Source organism: Amphibalanus amphitrite, unplaced genomic scaffold (genome assembly GCF_019059575.1).
Source record: "Amphibalanus amphitrite isolate SeventyFive unplaced genomic scaffold, NRLGWU_Aamphi_draft 000230F_arrow, whole genome shotgun sequence".
Classification (NCBI taxonomy): domain Eukaryota; kingdom Metazoa; phylum Arthropoda; class Thecostraca; order Balanomorpha; family Balanidae; genus Amphibalanus; species Amphibalanus amphitrite.
In genome coordinates, this window is record NW_024881725.1 from 643,639 (window position 1) to 662,461 (window position 18,823).

Genomic DNA, 18,823 nt, shown 5'->3' on the forward strand with positions numbered 1-18,823 from the left:
TCGTACGAATGCCGCGAGTGCGCTTTGCAACACGAATGACACTCCCTCGGCGGCAGGGGCGGCGCCAGGTGTGAGGGAGGGGAGGTGCAGTGCCAAGGGCGTCACTAGTTCGGTGGGTCTAGGGGAGAGCTATGCATAGAGAAGTGGAGAGAAGTGTGGAGCAGACAGGAGTCATGCTTAGATGGGAGATGAACGATGTTTTCCTTGTCATATCAACGCTGCAGTAACCCCGGAAGGGAAGAGGTCTGAGGAGAGAGTGGGAGTTAAGGGCTCTCAAACTCAGCGAGTCTGCCTAACGAAGGGCCCCATGATCGTCTCGCACTAAGCCGGTCTGCTGCGGATGGCGCTCGTGAAGGGACTAGCAATGAACGGAGCTGACGTCGGCGACTACGGTGGCCGCGGGCTGAGCGGCCTCCCGGCTACCTGTCCTACACAGCAGCTCAGCCTGACTGACCGAGGACGATGCTCAGGTCAAAAGACGGGAACGCTCAGTGAGGTTTTAGTAAACAAATCACAGGGTTAATTTGGAGGTTGCTGTTGCAATTGCCGTGCTCCCAAGTACGAAGCATTTCACTAGATGGTGTAACCAGCTAGTGGGCGCATGATAAGAATGCCTTTAAACCGGACACATGTTTAAGTCTCCCTTGAAATCCAACCGTCCAGATAAGCCGCTGCAACTGTCTACGACCAACATCGATTGGCCTCTGGGTATTTTTACACAAACAAGGCAAATCCGGCGGAGCTGACCGGTGGCGGCGGGCGGTCGCGGCGCTCCCGGCGCTCCTCCGGTCCCGAATGGGGACAACGAGCGGCGCGACGGAGCGGGCTGGAGCGACGCGCCGTCCGCGACGTGCCCTTTGTTCACCACTTGATGCCGCCGCCACCACCAAACGAGAAGACAAAGAGGCCGGCGACAAAAACGGCTGCAATAATTGTACGGCCGATAATAATTGTTGTCGCACGGTTCGGACAAAAAGCGAGCGGCATGGCTGGTGGCCGCCGGCAGCGGACGCGCCGCCGGTGGCCCTGTGCCGTGCTCGGCCGCCACCCCCCGGTCGCTGTGGCCATTCTCGGCAGCTCGGCGTTTTAATTGCGGCCTTCCGGCGGCGCTTGCATGCGACGGTGGTAGTGCGGCCGGACGGCAGACCGGACGGGGAGGGCTGACCTGCCGCCGGTATAGGACAGCGGCGGCGGGTCGAGGGGTACGGCAGCATAGGGGGAGTTCAGGTGACATTCATTGGTGGGAGAGAGCGAGGGCGATGTTGTTTATGGACATTTTAGTGGAATTATTAGGTTGATGGTAACACGGAGGGCACCGATCGGAGTTCAGACGTGTCGGTCGGCAGAGATTGTCGCCCCGTCAGCCGGCCGAGAGTCGCGTCCGTCGCCGCGGATCGTTCCCAGACGTCGCTAACGACAGGCCATCGCCGGCCGCGCGTGACACATGGAGACGACCAAGTGGCCGCACTCACAAAAAGCGGCAATATTCATTAGCTCGATTCCTGGCCGGAGCACATTAGCGGCGCGCCTGCTACAAACGAGGCGTAGCGCGCGCCATTTGGCCGCGGCGCCGGCGACGAGCCGCCGCCCGCTCCCGCTCATTACCCGCAGGCCAAAACAAACTTCATTACTTCAATCATGAAATGTGGTGTGTCAAGCGCCATAACAATTTCGCTGCGATGAGTTATAGGCGGCGGCCATTGGTGCGGCGTGGCGCGCGTGCAGCGCAGCCGCTGCCGGCGCCGGCCCGGCCGGCCCGATCGCAGCCCGCCCACATAACTCACTCAGCAACGCGGCCCATAACGGCTTGTCAATAGTGGCTCTATTATCGATTACGGAGCGGCAATTAAACGCCGACCGTGTTGAGTAAGCGCGGCGAGGCGGCGACCGTCGCCGGAAGGGGCCGGCCCGGCCGTCGCCCGCGGCGATCCACCAGGTTAGCGGCGGCGCCAGTCGCGTCTGGCGGGCCTGACGTGTCCGCCAGGCCGCTCCCAGACTCCTGACCAGGCCAGCGTCGTCCCGGCGGCGGCCAGATCACTTTAATTTCCCTAATTCCGTCCAGGCGACTGCAATTATCAGCCGCCGATTTCCCCGGCCGCCTGGCTGCGGCGGGGCCGGCGCGGGACGCGAGCGCGCCTGGCCGCGACGGCTGTGGTTAGTGAGCTCCGGCTGAGTCGACGCATGGGTCTCACTGGGACTGGAGCGGCTCCGACCACCATCGACAGCCCGGCCGATCGGCGGCCGCGGCCCTGACCTGCCGTAACCGGTGCTCGGCTGGTCGGCCCGAGCGCGGCGCACTGTTTTGACAGAGTCCGACACTAATCACGTACCGTGGAGCGGGACAGCCGGCCGGCCGACAAACGGGTTGTCACGCGGCCGCCGGCCGGCGCCGGCCTGACATTTAGCCTCGCGACTTGCACGCCGCACGCGCCAAGTGCCCCTCGCGCGCTGTCGGGCCGGAGCAAGTGGCGCCAAGTGTCCGTCAGTCACGAATGGCCGTTACGCCGGGGCTGTACCGGACGCGGTGACGCACCGTCACGAAGCCGACACGGTCTGTCGCTGGTGGTGGGCGGCGGTTAGACCACGGACCGTCCGGAGCTAGCCATGATGAGCGCCGGACGGGGACGGGGGGCGGACGGCGTCCGGCCGCGGCCCGGTCACCACAGGCCGGCCAGTCAATCACAGATTACGGCCACGGTAGTCGATAACGCTGCTCGGACCGTGCCCGACGCGTGCGGCCGCCGAGCGCGCACCGAGGGAACGCCGCCGGCCACGCGCGCCGGCCCGGTGGGGTGAGGGGGACCGCAGAGACGTGAGCTCATGGCTGATCACCGCAGACTCATCATCGTGAAAAGTAATGCTGCAAATTACCGAGTCACGTGTGCTGTTTTCGTGACAATTTTCCGTCGGAAAACGCTCTCTGGTTTACTTTTGATCACCTGCGCCTACCCGAAAGCATTGATCTATTCCCGAAATCTGAGCCAGTTCAGCCCCCTGTCCACCGCCCACCTGGCCTGATATCCCTCGTCCCCCACGGACGGACGGACGGATGATGACGGACGGGTCCCAGCCTCCGATGACGCTCACCGGCCCTGGCGGCCGGGGAGGGGGAGACAGCGGCGCCGGCGCCGGCCAGCCGAGATAAACCAATAATTACACTGGGCACTGGCCGCTCATTACTCGACCGTTCTGTAATTTCAGATTCGGCGTCCGTAATTTCAATGCGAGCGTCACAATTAGTCGGCACCACAATGGCCCTCGATGGACACGTACAAATTACATCGGCGGAAACGCGGATCAAAATAGGCGTCCCACGCCAGATATGTCACGTGCGTCCCGGACCAGAGCGGGCGAACGTGCCGGCTGACCGGATCGGACCAGACCGGGCCGAGGCCATCGGACCACGGTCCGAGCGGTGACCTACCGGTGGACCACGCGGCCGGCGTCGGGCCGCGTTAGCTCACACCCCAGTTGCGGCGTGGAACGACGCTGGGAGCGTCGCACCGAAACCGAAGCCGACACGTGATGGTGCGCGGCGGACGGTGGGCGCACGGTGGTAGGCCGAGCTGCCCGGTGACAGACCTGGACTGGTTTATACGGGATGGGTCGAACATATAGGGCCTTGGGTCGAACCATTATCCACGAGATGTGTGGATAGATGTGCGTGGGAAGGGAGCATCCAATATCCACCCATCGAGAACTATGACCGCAGCTGCTAGTAAACGCGTTCTCCATCTGTCCAGTCAGCCCGGACAACACCCTTTTTAATCGTCCCTGATCGGTAGCTCGCCCGTGTTTCCCGTGCACAATGAGGAGCTCCTGTTACCACCGATTGTCATTACTCAGCGCAACTTCACCTGCTCTGAGCTGCAGCTCTAACTACTCAGCAACAGCGCGGCATTCGCCCTGCGGCCGTTTCGACACAGAATCTGTCTGACAGCCGGCGGCAGCGGCAGCGGCAGGAGCTCAGCGCGTGCCACCTGCTGCCGGCGCTGCTAATTTAGACGCCAGCAGCGCTCCGAGCTGCTCACCAGCAGCGCTCCGAGCTGCTCCGGTCAGCCAGTGACGCGCCGCTCCCGGCCACTAATTGTGCATCACACCCGGTGCCGAGCGCGCCCTGTTTTCGCCGCCGCCGCGACAAATGAGCTATCGACCGCGCCCCTCGGTCCACATAGTGACATTTGACGTTGTCTTTAATTGACCTGCCGCCGATTACGATTTAGCTGTGCACACCGGCTCTGTCGCTGGTGTCTGACCGTTGAAACGCCGCCTTTCGGAGCCTTTCAGCTCCTCGGAGAGACTCGACCACCATTGACCTGCGGCGCTGTTGTTTGTTCCGAGCCCTCTCGCCGGCGGCCAACTCGCGCCGGTGACAATTAACGACGCACCGGCGGCGGCGCGACGCCCGGCTGCACGCCGTCGCGCGCCACTCCTCCAATCGATGGTGTCGAAACGCGGCGGACGGGCGTCGACGACGACGGAGCAGTCATCACGTGAAGTAGCGCGCACAATTAAAGCCGCCGCCCGGCGACCGGTCACAACACGGCGCGGCGTCACGGGTGACCCCGCGTTCTCGGAGGTGTCGGCAGTGACAGTACACTGCGAGCGAGCAGCGGCGGGGGCGGCGCAGTCCTCGCCCGCCCCCGGCTCGGCAGCCGCGCATTGAATTACGGCGAATAAACCAGGCGTTTCAAGGCTGACTCATAATTACCTGTAATTAAGGTGAGATTCCGATTTTGAGCATCACGACACGATGATTTGGCCCGGCTACCTGGCGGCGGCGGAGCGCGCAGCACGCAACCTCCGGTCGGCGCTGACGCCGCTGATGAAGCCGGCGCTGACGTCGGTGACGTAGATGATGACGTTTATGGCGCAGATGAAGCGCTGATAATGCGAATGAGACAAATGATTTAGATGACTATAACAAAACAGAGAGCTCTCACAGAGCAGTCAGCCCCGTTGCCGCTCGGCTGATTGCTGACGAGGCACCGCCCGCGCGCTGATGAGCGCTGATTTCGCTGATGACGCCTGGTGACGCTAATGACAGTGATGACGCTGATGACGTCTGGGCGCGGCGATTGGCCTGCGGCGGTGTCGGCGGCGCCGCCGGCCGTCAGATTTAATGACAGGCCAGCACTCACGGGCGACCCGCAGCCGCCCCGGTTTGTTTGCAGTTTGTAATTACTGTGCGCGTGATTAACAAAGGCGTCTGATTATTCCGGGAAAATTGGCGGCGAGGTGCGCCGTTAATTGTCATCCAGGCATGCCATTAATAGTGCACGAATTATGAGGCCGTGGCACACTACGGTCATTTATAAGCGCGACACACCTGTAATTAAAACTCGATTATGATCGAAATAATCGCGACGTATACGTGGAAGCGAATCCAGCGCGATTGCTAATATCCTTTGAGCACGGACGGCGGCGGCGGCGGCGGCGCGGTGGCAGTGGCGGCGCATAGCGACATTCCGTGGCGCACCGGCCACAGCGGCGCGATGGAGACGAATCAGGTGCGCCGAGCTGGCCTCGATTTGACGCCGTAATTAGCGGCAATTAGTGGCAATTAGAGCCGGGCGCGGTCGGCTCTCACGAACGGTGTGGCCGACGAGTCATCAGTCTCCGGCGCGGTGGTGAGAGGAGACCTCCCCTCCCTCCCTCTCTCCGTGGTGCACCGTCTCAGTGTCTGCCCGGCGCCGCGTCTCTCTAACGCGCCGCTATTAAAACAAAAGCCGAGCGGCAATTGCGGCGTCCGGCGGCGGCTGCTGCAGGCTGTTGATCCGTTTAACGTCCTCCAACTGCAGGCCGTCTGCACTCGGGCGCCTTGTCCGCGCGTCGGGCGCAGTTGCCGTCGTCATTTGCGCCACTCAAACTCAATCGTTTAATGAAAAGTCTGATCAGTGGTTTAATTCGATCCAAGGTCGCGGCGGGTGGACGTCCAAATGGCTTAATTGCATGCCGGTGTCGGTGGCACGCGGGCCGCCGGGTCACGTCAGCCGCTGCCGGCGCGCCGCCGCCTCCCCACGCGCCGACTCAATCTCCGGCAGCCCGGCCGAACCTGGCATGTCCAGTTTGATTAGAAATACAAAGGAAATTGAAATTAAAGTGACCGCTGGCCTGGGGAGAATTAAAATAATGGCCCAACTTTATTGACTGCGACGTGGTCTAATTGAGACATATTGGGCCCCGTGCAAATACATCGGCCGACCAAGTTGCCTGATGAAAAACCCGGACAGAGAGAGTGCTGCGCTCACTCCCGACTCTCTCTCTCTCTCTCTCTCTCTCTCTCTCTCTCTCTCTCTCTCTCCGTGTTTGGCGTTTGAATTTCTCACGGACTCCACACTCTCTCCCGCTGTCATTCCGAGTCCCTGCATCGCTCTGAGCTCTCACATTGTGTGTGAGCTACTGACGTCTGGCCGGGGAAGTCGACCTCCAGGTGTCTGAGCCCCTGCTGGGCTGTTTCCGGCGCCGGTTACTGCAATCTCCAGTTGCGTGAGAGCCTTTGCATGCTCTGCGTCCCACTGTCTCATTCAGTGTCTGTTTGAATGGGTGGGTCGGTCGACGCTTCCCCCAAATAACACATGAGGCTTGCCTTCCCACGACGCCCGTACTGCTATATTTACAGCGAGCTTATGTCAGCCGCACTAATGCCAATTCCACTTTGAGGATATTATTCTGACTGGAATATGCTAGATCCTGAAATAGGAGTCTGATATATGAAATAACTACCTCAGACGTACGGCGCATATTGTTGTGTATTACATAATCTGTCATACTTTGTTAGCCGCTGCGGCGGACCACATACGGTGGCTGGTCCTTTTAGCGGGTGCTCGTCAAGGCTCCCGGCTGTCTCATTCAATCTCGCTCAATTAGAGAGCTTCCGTTGAAGTCTGAGCAGGCGCCCACACTGGGGACGTGTCCGGGAGACTGCGCCGCTCCCCGGGAGGAGTCGCGAACAAGATGAACGCGCGAGCTCCAGCTACCTCTCCGGCAGGTCGGAGGGACCTGGTATTCAAATCTCACACCGGCTCAGATAGGGCCGATGCGGTGGCCGCTCGCCTCAGTCAGACACTCGTTCTCCACCGAACGCGCCGGGCGCGTCACATAGTGCTGACTGCGATAATCAACCCGCGGCGAACGAGCGGCGGCCCGGCGCGGGCGCCGCCGTATAATTTGATGTCGTTACTCGGGTGGCGACGCGAAATCACAGCCGGGCCTGATTCAAATTCGGCGAGCACGGCTGCTGGCGGCTCACATCCGCTGACGGAGGTGGCGGCCGCGCCGGATACGGGCCGCCCCGCCGGACGTGAGGGCTCCGGCACGGCGCCACAGCCGTGCGGGTCGAGCAGCTCAGGTCGCCGCCTGAACCGTCTCCTGCCTCCGGGAGAGGTGCGCAGGGGTCCATGCAGTGGGCGATGATAGGTGGAGTTTTGGTATCACAGTACGAACACGAACGGTGGGTCCAAGAAGGATGGCGGTTGAGAGAAGCATAAGGCTTTAGATAAAGAAATACACACAGAAGAAATGAGGTGAAGAAATGAGGCTAAGATTCGTTACGCTGGGACTGAGTTCACAGGAGCTAACTACGATGGTGCTGCGGCACCGCGGTACTCACCGGGCTGGTTGGGAAGCAGCGGCGGCGCGCCCATGCCGTACATCTGCAGTAGCAGCGACATGTTCTTGTTGACGGCAGGCAGCGGCTTCTCGGCTGGCGGCGGCGGCGGAGGTTCGGCGGTGGCGGGCGTCGGGGCGGGGGCGGTAGCGGGCGCGGCGGCGGCGGCCGGCGTGGCCAGCGAGTGCGACGTCGGCGGCTGGTAGAAGCCGTCTGTCTTGCGGTCGTTCTCGATGGCTGCGCGCACGTTCTCGATGTGCTTGCGAGTGAAGATGTGGTCCTGGATGGCGTACTTGTGACTGTACTTGAAGTTGCAGTAGTCGCACTGTTCAGCCGGACGCGGTGGCTCTGGCTCCAGACCCTGCACCTGCTGCTGCTTCTTGCTCTTGGCGCGTGCGTTCTGGAACCAGACCTGAACCACGCGCTTGGCGAGTCCGATCTCAGTACCCAGCAGCTCACACTCGGACATGGTTGGCGTCTTGTACTCGGAGAAGAGCTGCTTCATGATCTTCACCTGAGTCTGAGACATCTGGGTGCGGTAGCGCTTGGTGGGCTTGGCCTGTTGTTGCTGCTGCTGTTGCTGGACAGACAGCGGTAGCGGCACCAAGCTGGTCGTGCTCGAGGCAGGTGACCCGGCGTTGCTAAACCGCTCCAGGTCCATCGACCCCGCCTCAGAGCGGCCGTCCATGAAGAGGCCGTAGTCGTCACCGCTCCGGTCACAACTCGAGTCGGTAAGCGGCCCTTCGTTCGGCCGCTGGTCGGTATCCATGCTGACACGCATCGGTTTGCTGAGATCTAGAGGCGTTTCCACCGAACGGGGCGGAAGCTCTTGGGGAAGCGTTCGACAGCTGTCGTTTCCTGAACCGTGGCCAGTGTCGGCTGTGTCGTGTCGCGCAGCGGTAGATGAAGAGTCGTCTTCAATGTCGGGAAGAGTATCGATGTTAATCTCGCCGCGTGCGTACTGCTCCACGTGTTTGCTGGACAGATGTGACTCCAGAGCCGATTTTACCTTGAAAATGGCAGGGCAAAACGGACATCGCTTGTTGATGACCTGGGCATGGGCGCGAAACTGGCCTTTGCGCTCACGTGCACGCGTGTTTTGGAACCACACCTGAACGACGCGCTTCTTGAGGCCGCATTCCTGGGCAATGGCCTCGAGCATCTTGCGACTAGGGTTGGACTCTTGTTGATATTTTTGATACAGGAACTCGAGCTGCTCAGGGGTGATTGTGGTGCGGAGCCGCTTGTCCCGTGGATGATCCTCCGTCTCGTGTTCGCCATCTTCCTCGGACGCCTTCCGCTTTGGCGAGATAGCGTTTGTCATCGGTGGCAAAGGAGGCAGTGGCGGCAGTGGAGTCGGCGGGATCGGTCCAGATTCCGAGGCGTGGAAGTTCGGGAACAGATTCGGATTCATCAGATGGATGACCTGGTGTTCGCGCCACTGGTCAAAGCGAGAGAACTGCTGCGAGCATTTGTCGCATTTGAACGTGCTCTCCTGCTGAGGCTGCGGAGCCTGCGGCTGTGGTGTCGGTGTCTGAGACTGCTGCAGCTGTGGCGGAGGCTTGGAATCAAACGGGGACAAGTTAGGAGGGAGGACGCTGCGCACCATGCCCGGGTTGGAGTTGGAATCCTCGGACAGTGAGAGAGCCACCTGACTTGCCGCAGCCTGAGCCTGAGCCGAACGCTTGGCGTCCTCCTCCTTGTAGCAGTGCTGCTTCTGGTGGCGGATCAGCTCGTAGTAGCGCTGGAACACCATCATGCACTTCTTGCACTGGTAGTTGAGTCCTGCCGTGCGCTGGAAACGGCCAGAGTTCTCGTCAGCAGTGTCCACTGGTGGCTGGTTCTCGTACACTTTGCGTGCCTTTTGACGGGCGTTTTGGAACCATACCACTATGACTCTTGGGCTCAGTCCCAGAAGTTTCGACAGATACTCAAGGTCGTCGTCCTTCGGATAAGCGTTGTTCTCAAAGAACTCTTGCAACACCTTGATCTGGTAGTCGGTGAAGCGCGTCCGGTTGGCACGTTTGCCGTGGCTGTATGAGTTGGTGGAAGTTGACGGACTGACGGCCGACTGTGAGGAGTAGGAGCTCGGCGACGGACTGGCCAGACCCGGGAACAGCGACGACTGCGCGTACGGACTGCTCGAGAAGCTGGGCTGGAACTTGCCGGCGGCCATGTTGGTCGGCACGCCCTGGCCCAACTGCGAGGACAGGATGTTGGTCAGCGTTAGCGGGTTTGGAGAGGCGCTCTGAGAAGAGTAGGCGCCCGGAGAACGACTAGGGCTGACCATGGCAGGAGTCGGGGCCAGGGGATGTGGACTAGAGGACACGCTCGGTGGGTTGGCCGGGAAACCGGGACTTGCAGACGTTGTTGCAGTCTCGGGCTTCTCCTGACTGTGGCTGCTGGTCGGTGGCAGCTGAGGAGGCGGAGGTGGAGGCTGCTGCTGCTGCAATGATTCCTCTTGCAGCTGCTGTTGATGTTTAAGCTGCTGCTGCGGCTGTTGTTGTTGCGGCTGCTCCTGTGGCGGATGCTGTTGCTGCGGCTGTGGTCTTTCTGGGACAGTCGGCTCAGACTTAGGTTCTGGCTCTTTCTTCTCAGTGTTCGACACTTTCGGGTCAAGAGGAACGACCTTAGCCTCACCAGTTTTCTCGTATTCTTCAAGATTTAGAGTAGTCGCTGGTGGTACATTGAAGTTGTACGGCGAATCCTTGTTGCGCTGACGCTCTTTGAACAAGGTGTTTCTGAACCAGTGCTTGATGACCTTCGGCATCAGACCAGTCTGTTGCGCCATTTTGTTGATCTGCTCCTCAGACGGGGAGTTGTTGATGTCAAAGTGCGCGCGGAGGATCTTCAGCTGTTCGTCGCTGATGCGTGTCCGGGCTCGCTTCTGCTGTCCCGCTGGTGGCGTGGGCAGCTGGTGCTGCATCATGGCGGACTCCAGCATTGACGGCACCATGGGCGACTTGTGCTGTGCCTGCTGCTGCTGCTGCTGTGCCAACGCTTGAGCCTGTGCGGCCAGGAGCGCCATCGGATCAAACATCTGTTGTGGAGACATCATCGGCATCAGAGGCGGCTGCAGGTTCATAGCAGCCAGTGCTGGATTGAAAGCACCTGGAAAGCCGCCCATGGAGGCGAACTGAGCCATCATGAGTGGATTCATTTGCTGCATCTGCTGGTGCATCTGAGCCGCCTGGATGAGGCTGATTGCCGCCTGCATGTCACTCATCGTCTGCTGCTGCTGCTGCTGTTGTTGCTGCTGCTGCTCTGGCTGCTTCTGCTGCGGCGTCATCGGTGGAGTGGAAGCCCTGACCGGGTTAAAGGCCGGCGAGCTGGTGTTGGCCTTGGCAGGGGTGCCGTCTGTCTCGGTACTCGGAGTTGGAGTGGACGGCGGTGGTGACTTGTCCGTCCGTTCCGAGGAGACGGTGGTCTGAGTGTTGTGGGAGTCGTCCATCTTGTCAGAACTGTCATTCTGCGCAGTGGAGTCATTGTGCTCCTTATCAGCTGGCACAGTCTGGGCCGACGGTGTTTGCTCGTGATTGCCATCAGAGGGCACAACGGCGGCCTTGTGCTTCCGCTCGAATTCCTCTTTGAATGACTCTGCGTACTCTTCGACCACGTCTCTCGGCACAAGCGTCTTGTGGACCTCTTCGGTGTGGGCTTTCAACACCCAGACGCTAGAGAACTCCTTTTGGCATATCGGGCAGAGACATTTGGAAACTTCCGGTACAACCTGTTCGCCTTCATCATCTCCCTTTTCGTCACCATTCTCGCCATCATCTTCCGGCTTCTTTCGTCTCTGGTGGGACTCGTTGTATTGCATGACAACCTCGAAGCCGTAGGTTTGAAGCAGACGTTTTTGTAGGTGTGGAGTACGCCTTATAGGAGCAGACATCAGGGTCTCATCAGCCATATCAGACGGCATCGGTGATTCGCTCTCAGGCAGTGACTTGGGTAGATCAGCAACAGGGACTGTTTGTTGTTGTGACTGCTGCTGTTGTTGTTGCTGCTGTTGCTGCTGCTGTTGTTGTTGTTGTTGCTGCTGCTGCTGCTGCTGCTGCTGCTGCTGCTGTTGCTGCAGCTGCTGGGCCTTGGCCATTCCAGACTGCAGCTGCAGCGCGGCCAGCACATTGAGACCGCTGCTTGGCGCCATGCAGTACAGCTGCTGGTGCTGCTGCAGCTGCTCACCGGTGATGAAGACGGCCGAACAGCGGCCGCAGGTGGGCAGGCCGCTGCTGGACGCCTCCGTCGCCGCCTCCTGCTGCTTCAGACCCATCAGCAGCTCGAGCGTCCGTCGCTGCTGCTCCTGCTTGGCTGTGTCGGGAACCTCTATCAGGGGCCGATTGAGGTCAATCAGACCGGCTGCCAGCAGCTCCGGAACCTTTGCAGCTCGGGATTGGTGCAGCACCGAGCGAATGTGGATGTCCAGGGTCTGACTCTGTCCGTACGACACCTTGCAGATGTTGCATTTGAACGGCTTGCGGTCGTCGTCGGATTCTTTGGTGACGGCCGATGTCAGTGCAGCTTGGTGGCTCTCTTGCTGCGCCGGCGGTGAGGTCTGGCTATCCTGCATGCTCTTCTTCAGCTTGTGCAGGTGGCTGACAGAGTTGTAGTGCACCAGAAGGATGTTCTTCTGTGTGAAGGACTCCTTGCAGACATCACACTTGAACGGCCTGTTCGGATCCAAGTACTTCTCCATTGGATAGGAGAGTTTCTCACCTTTGCGGTGCAGCAAGGTCTTGTTATGCGCCACCAGGTACGACTGTCGCGTGTAGGCAACTCGGCAGCGATGACACTTGAACTTGCGGCCCTGGTCGGCGTAGCCGTCCTCAGCTGCTGCCGGCGCGTTCAGCAGGTCCTCCACCTGGCGCTGTTCAGGGGTCATCCCTTCGCGGTCATCCTCCTCCTCGCGCTGCTCCTGCTCCTCGTCATCACGGTCGTTCTCCCGCTTCAGGATCTCGTTGGTCTGCGAGTCGAGCACCTGCCCGCTTAGACCAGCCATCAGGAGTGGGTTGGCCAGCAGCTTGGCGCGGTGTCTGGCCAGCTCCGCCTCTCCGAGCTCCGTGTGCGAGGTCTCCAGATGCTTCTGCAGGCTAAGCACAGACCGGAAGCTGCGGTCACACACGCCGCACCGTGATGCGTCCCTGATCAGATGGTACTGCGAGTGCAGTTGCAGTTTCTCGACCGTCTTGAAGGCCAGGCTGCACTGGCTGCAGCGGTACTTGTAGACGTGGCGCTCGGACACGGCGGCGATCTGCTCAGCCTTGGCGTGAATCTCGCGGAAGTGAGTCTCCATCTGCTGCACGCCTGCGAAGTACTGGTTGCAGCCTTTCTTGGAGCACAGGTAGCCAAGACCGCGGGGCGTCTGCTTTAGGTCGAACAGGCCGTGCTCGTGCTGGTGCTGACACAGCTCATCCACGCTATGGAAGGTGTGCGAACACGTCTGGCACCGGTACAGCTCCTCCTGTTCGGCCTCGTCCACGTCAATCGCCTCCTTCTCTGGGTCGGAGCGCGACCGCTCTCCGGCGTCCGAGGCCGCCGAGGTGGGTGACGTTCGCTCGCGCTCGGCGTCCGATAGCAGTAGCAGCCGCTGGATGACGTCTTCTCGCGCTCGGTGCGCGTCCACTAGGTGCTTCTCGAGCTGCGCGCGCGACTCGGAAAGCTCGCCGCAGAGCGGACACGCCGGCCGCTCGCCACCGCCGCCGCCGCCGTCCCGCCGCGCCTGATCGCGCTGGTCGGCCGAGTCGCTGGATGGCTGAGTTCCTGCGAACAGTACGTCACATTCCACTCCAGAGACACACTCACAGTGGCATTGGCAACACTGGCATATTGTCCTAAGGGTAAGCGTATCATCCAAAGGGTGATTATAGCACTCGGTTACACCACACTGATACAGTAATCCGACACTGAAACAAAGTGTGGACGGGAGCTGTGCCGAGAACAGATTATAACCACGCCACCACCGACACATATTTTTACGACCACCTTATTACGTAAGCTGATTATGTAGTTATACGGGACCCGACACGAACACCGACAGACAGTCAACCCGATCACACATCCCACATTGAAGCTGGACATCGGGAGCTCCCCAGGCGGGGGCGTCACGTGCGTCGCCGTTACGAGCCCGTCACACACACCACACCCCGCCCACCGACGGCGGCGCACTCGATAAATCCATCCGATCGGCACCGGACGACGTACTCATTTTGCCCAAAAAGAATGTCATATTCATGCGGCTGCCGTCATTTATCACTGTGGCTGCAATAGCTAATCACAGTAATTACCCGTTGCCGTGCAGTGGATGACGGTAACCGGGCCGGGTCGGGGGCGCGCGCGGCGGCGCTCGCTTTCCTCGAGGACGGACGCGTAATAAGCACATCCGGCCGGCGTGGCCGCGCCGAGCAGCCCCTGCCCGCGCCGGCGGCGGTGCGGCGGTCTGCCCTCGGCCGCGCGCGATGGGCCAGAGGTCACGATATTGCTGGATGGTCAGCTCCGGACAGCGTGGCTAACTTTTCTGCTCGTAAAAAGCGCCACTCGGGCAATCGATGCATCGAGCACCTCTCATCCTGGACGTTGGGCTAAACGGGAATACGGCAAAAACGGAGTCGTCTTCCTCTTGGCCGGGGATCGATGGCTGTGGGGTGTTTAACCTGTGCGACACTGTGACCCTCCGGTCTGGCAGGGGGTCAGACTGACGGAGGGGTCAGCCCGTCACACCCCGGGGTGGCTGATCGGGCAGGGAGGCTCTGAGTTGACAGGGGGTCCGTGACCGGTCGACCACCGGCGCCGGTGGGCGCGTCTAGCGGCGTTAATTACACCCGGCAGGCTGACGAGCGGCCGTATTTCTTCTCTGTACGCCTGCCTTGCCACGGCGAATTAATATAGAGGAAAGGATGATCTATCGGCTATCGATTTATGCTTAATATGCGCTGCGCGGGGGAGGGGCGATCGCGCGCGCCCGCGAGCCGCCGGTCGATTAATAGATGAGCCGGGGGCAGAGTGCCTCGGGCGGTGGGCCTCCCCTGTCCTCCCCTCCCCGGGCCGGGACTAGGCCGCACAGTGGGCCTGTCCTTACTGCTGGGAACCTATACAGTCCGACACGGAGCCTCTCAGTCGTCGCGGACTCGACGGAGCAGTTCACGGGCTATGTGCCGCTGAGGAGATACTCCAGATTGATGGAGGGACACCGGCTCTGACCACGGCCCCTGACACGGCGGGTCAGAGGGCATGCCGACGGCGGCGGAAACGGCAGAGGGGAGGGAGAGATCGCGTGTGGCCGAGGGGAGCCGGCCCTGCCTGCGGCCCGGTGTGGGGAGGCCCCCGTTGTAGCCGTACTGAAATCGTTGCGGTGAAACAGGGACTGCTCGCGGCGAGCAGCTGTAGGTGGCCATATGACGGCTCGTCAAGTATGTGCGAAACGGCGTCCGTAGGCCGCCGACGCCGACGCCGCCCGCGCGCCTTCAGGGGCCCCGCCCTTGCATGTGGCGGCGCCGCAACGTTAACTATGCAACAAGTAATGCCACCGCGGGCTATTTGCATAAGTGATTCGTGCATTTTTTGCCAGCCGACAAATTACAGAATCGTAACCCGGCGCAAATATCACTTAGAGCCGGAGCGGGTCGCAGTGCGACGGAAGCGGACGCGCGGGCCCGCCTCCAAAACAGGCCGCCTGGTTATCGGTCAGCGCACAGGGAGTCGATCGACGCGTCAGGGCGCGAGCGTGGCCTGCCATTAGGGCCGCCGACGGACGGAGGGTGGGCGCCGGGCGGCGGCCGGTGGCCGATGGCCGGCCGGCTCTGACGGACAGCGCGGCGCGGCTCAGTTTAAACATTAGCGCCGCGGCGCTGGTCGGACAGGACGGCAATTAGTCGTGCCGCCGGGCGCCGGGCGGCAGCTCTGATAAATTGAACGGCGGCGGCGCAGCGCCGGCCGCCGGGGACAGACCGACACGCCCCCGGCTCCCCGCGCGCCGCCGCGGCGGCACAGGGCCGCTACCGGCCGACGCAGCCCCGGTGAGCACGTGCCCCTGCATGGCTACCGGATGTGCGGCGGGATGGGGTGCAGTGGGAGGGCGGCCAACGCCTTGGGCTGTCGTAAACTGGCAGCACGGTTATAGCTCATCAACTTAGAGTGGATATGAGCGCTGGCCTTATCCATCATACCTGACGGCTAACGTTGCAGTGGATGGACATCTGATAGCTGAAACTATGCTGCTAATAGCTAGGCTATATCAGGAAAGCTAACCGGGGATACCTAAGAACACCGAGGCTGACTTCGATCTATTCGTGTAACTGGCCGAAAGGTTTGCATGTTACTCGACCGGCTTAAATCTTCCGCGGATGTCTCACGCTGATAGAGGAAACGGGCTTCGTGTCGGCTTGTCGCCGATTAGCGCCCAGTCATTTGGACACCTGTTCGGAGGACATTGTTCGCAGCTCGAGCTCGTCAGTGAGCTGAGGTGCAGCAGAGCATCGGACAGTCGCCGGCCGCACGGCTTACGTGTCACAAAGTAGCGGAAAATTAGGTAATGAGATAGCACCGGCCGGGAGTTTTCCAAATTCGCGGCGATGGTCGATCTGATCGGGTGGCGATTTTTTCGGTGATCAGGCGTCGATGCATTTGTGTGCAAGTGTTGTCTGGAGCCGGGCCGTATTTCATTGGTCCGAGCTAAGCGCCGGAGGAATGCTAACGTGCCACTATTCCTGTTGCGATACACATCAGTCGTGATAGCGGCCGGCAGCTCCTGGAAACGTTCCGCGTCGCCGGCTTACCTCCTACCCACCTACCTATTCGGAACGGCCCGCCTGGCTCACCATGCAGTAAATTGCTTTAAATTAATTTCATGTACCGTGCTTCTTTTTCGCACAATAAGCAACTAATTGGGGTGTAGTTACAAGGTGTCGCCCAGGAAAAATACCTTCCCGGCGTTCATTAAAGGAAATAGTTCACTTTTTAACATGGGTTTTGAACTGGAATAGCAGTTCCGTAGCCTGGGCTGAGACGAGCATAAATCAGGAGCTTTTACAGCCCAACGATCACCCTAAGCAAAGATATTCTATTTCTCGTCCCGAAAAAGGTGTCTTGCGTTGAGGATGTGTGCCTTGCATATATTCGCATCCAGTATGAAAAGAGCATGGGTACCGAAAATTCTTCAGAAACTAGAGAAATTATCTACGAGAACTCTAGAGAAATTCTCGTACTGATCAATAAGGACATTCAGCAGCAGCAGATCACCCAAATGCCGGTGGCCGCGATAATTTCTCTAGTTTCTGAAGAATTTTCGGGACCCATGCTCTTTTCATACTGGATCGCCTGTGCCTTACAGAAACTGAAAAGTCCTTCCTATATCAAAATATAGAAAATAATCTTTTGTTATAAATAGGTTTTATTTTCTTTGCTGATCATTTTGAACATAAAAAATCATAAATCCATTGCAAAAAAAAAAATAATTTCGTGAAAGTGAACTATTTCCTTTAAATCCGGCCTGATTCACCGCTCATTCACCGGGCGAGGCTCGCTGCAAAACAAGCCACGCGCTCACTAAAAATCCTGCCAGAAAATAGCGCACCATCCTAACAAACTGCGAGTCCTTACGACCACCGCTGCTAGACGCCGGTGACGACGACGCTAGCTCCGCCGGCGCCGTGCAGAGTTTCCCCTTATCGGAGCACGATCGCGCAGACCGGCAGCTGCTGCCGTTGCTACCCCTGCTGCCGCTGTCTCGGCAGCTGCTTCTGTGACTGACTCACGGCGAGGAGCGGACGCACGGGGGCTGCTGGGGCTACTGTGTGAGGGCATGTGTGAGGTCAGCATGCGGTGGTACGCATGATGTATGAATGTTATTGTAACGCTGCGAATAAAGGTCTATGTGACGTTCCATGTGACACTCAGCGTAACGTTGCCAGCTGCCGCCTACTGTAGGTTTGCGTTGGTCTTTAAGAAATGACAAAGCGATGACTTGTACGGATAAAACTGGAGTTCAAAGGCGCATTAGAAGGGCGAACAGCTTAGGTATCAGCAATTTATTTTGCGCATGAGATGTGCTAAATTTCAAGGAAATGCACCAACTCCGTCAATCGAGCCTGCGAAACTTGTGCGCTTTCACCAACTTGTAGCAGGCAAGGATAACATTGGAATCTAAAAGTAGCGGGTGAGATGTATGTATCGTAATTGTGCACCTTCCGACGCCCCCGGCTGCGCAGCTTTCCGTACCCATGTGGAATGGCAGTATCACGATCCTAGTGGTGCCACCGAAGTTTGCCACGTGACAACGAGTTAGTAACGCGTCAGTAATATTAATGACACCTAACTCACGAGCGGCCTGCCGCCCGGATTTCGCTGCGAACCGTACCCAACGTTTGGGACTGGTGTGAGAGAGACCAGTGGGTCATAGAAAAGGCTCACTCGCTTCACACTACACACCGCTGGAGTCTACAAACAAACAAATCACGTGGAGGCCCGATCGGTGACATGGGATGCCACCAGGCTATCATTTGAAGGAAATTTAGCACAGATTCGTAAGCAGACCCGATTTACGATCGGTAGTTGCGGCTCGCTGCAACGCTCGTAGCGTGGCGTTCGTTGCCCCGAAAGCATGAACTCAGCCACGGAATCACGATAAATGTGAACCAGCGGAACAGGGGAGGAGTGAAAAGTATCGCACGGGCATCTAATCACCCACTTATTCCTCGTGACTGGTATATAGCCTCGAGTACCCATGTGCCTCGTCGTCTCACCCTGGACTTTTGGCGTTGTTTCGGTAGAACTTTGCCGGTTGAGCCATGAGTCCGATCTAAACCCGTGCGACTGCTGGCACTGTGTCTGGATAACAAATAACCCGGCCCGCTCCGCAGTCACCGTCATGCATCGTTTAATCACTGGGCGTTATTTGGGCATAATGTTCAGTTAGAGCTCGGACGTCAAACTACGTGTCATTATCCGTGATAATGGATAAATGACATGCATGAATGTCTGCCGCCCCACTTCCATGGGCCGGAGTTCCGTGAAACTACCGTTGACATCCAGACTAGGTGGGTACAGCACACGTCACAACACACGGACACGAACAAAGGGGCTTGGCGACGCCTCAGTGTACCTACTAACAGGACAAAGGACTTCCACAAAACGCACAGTTAACACTGAACATGCCGATGATACATATCACAAACCACCAAGCACATGGACTCTGAGAATGATATGCTGCTATAAGAGGAA

General features: G+C 59.2%; 1 protein-coding gene across 2 annotated transcripts in view; it reads right to left on the reverse strand.

Annotated features, from left to right (window-relative positions):
- Positions 1 to 18,823, reverse strand: part of LOC122385779 (zinc finger homeobox protein 3-like) — an 89,469-nt gene that overhangs the window by 38,778 nt on the left and 31,868 nt on the right. For both annotated transcript variants that reach the window (XM_043374275.1, XM_043374276.1), the window contains exon 3: positions 7,613 to 13,369. In XM_043374275.1, the coding sequence (XP_043230210.1) occupies positions 7,613 to 13,369 (5,757 nt within the window). The remainder of the gene's footprint in view (positions 1 to 7,612; positions 13,370 to 18,823) is intronic.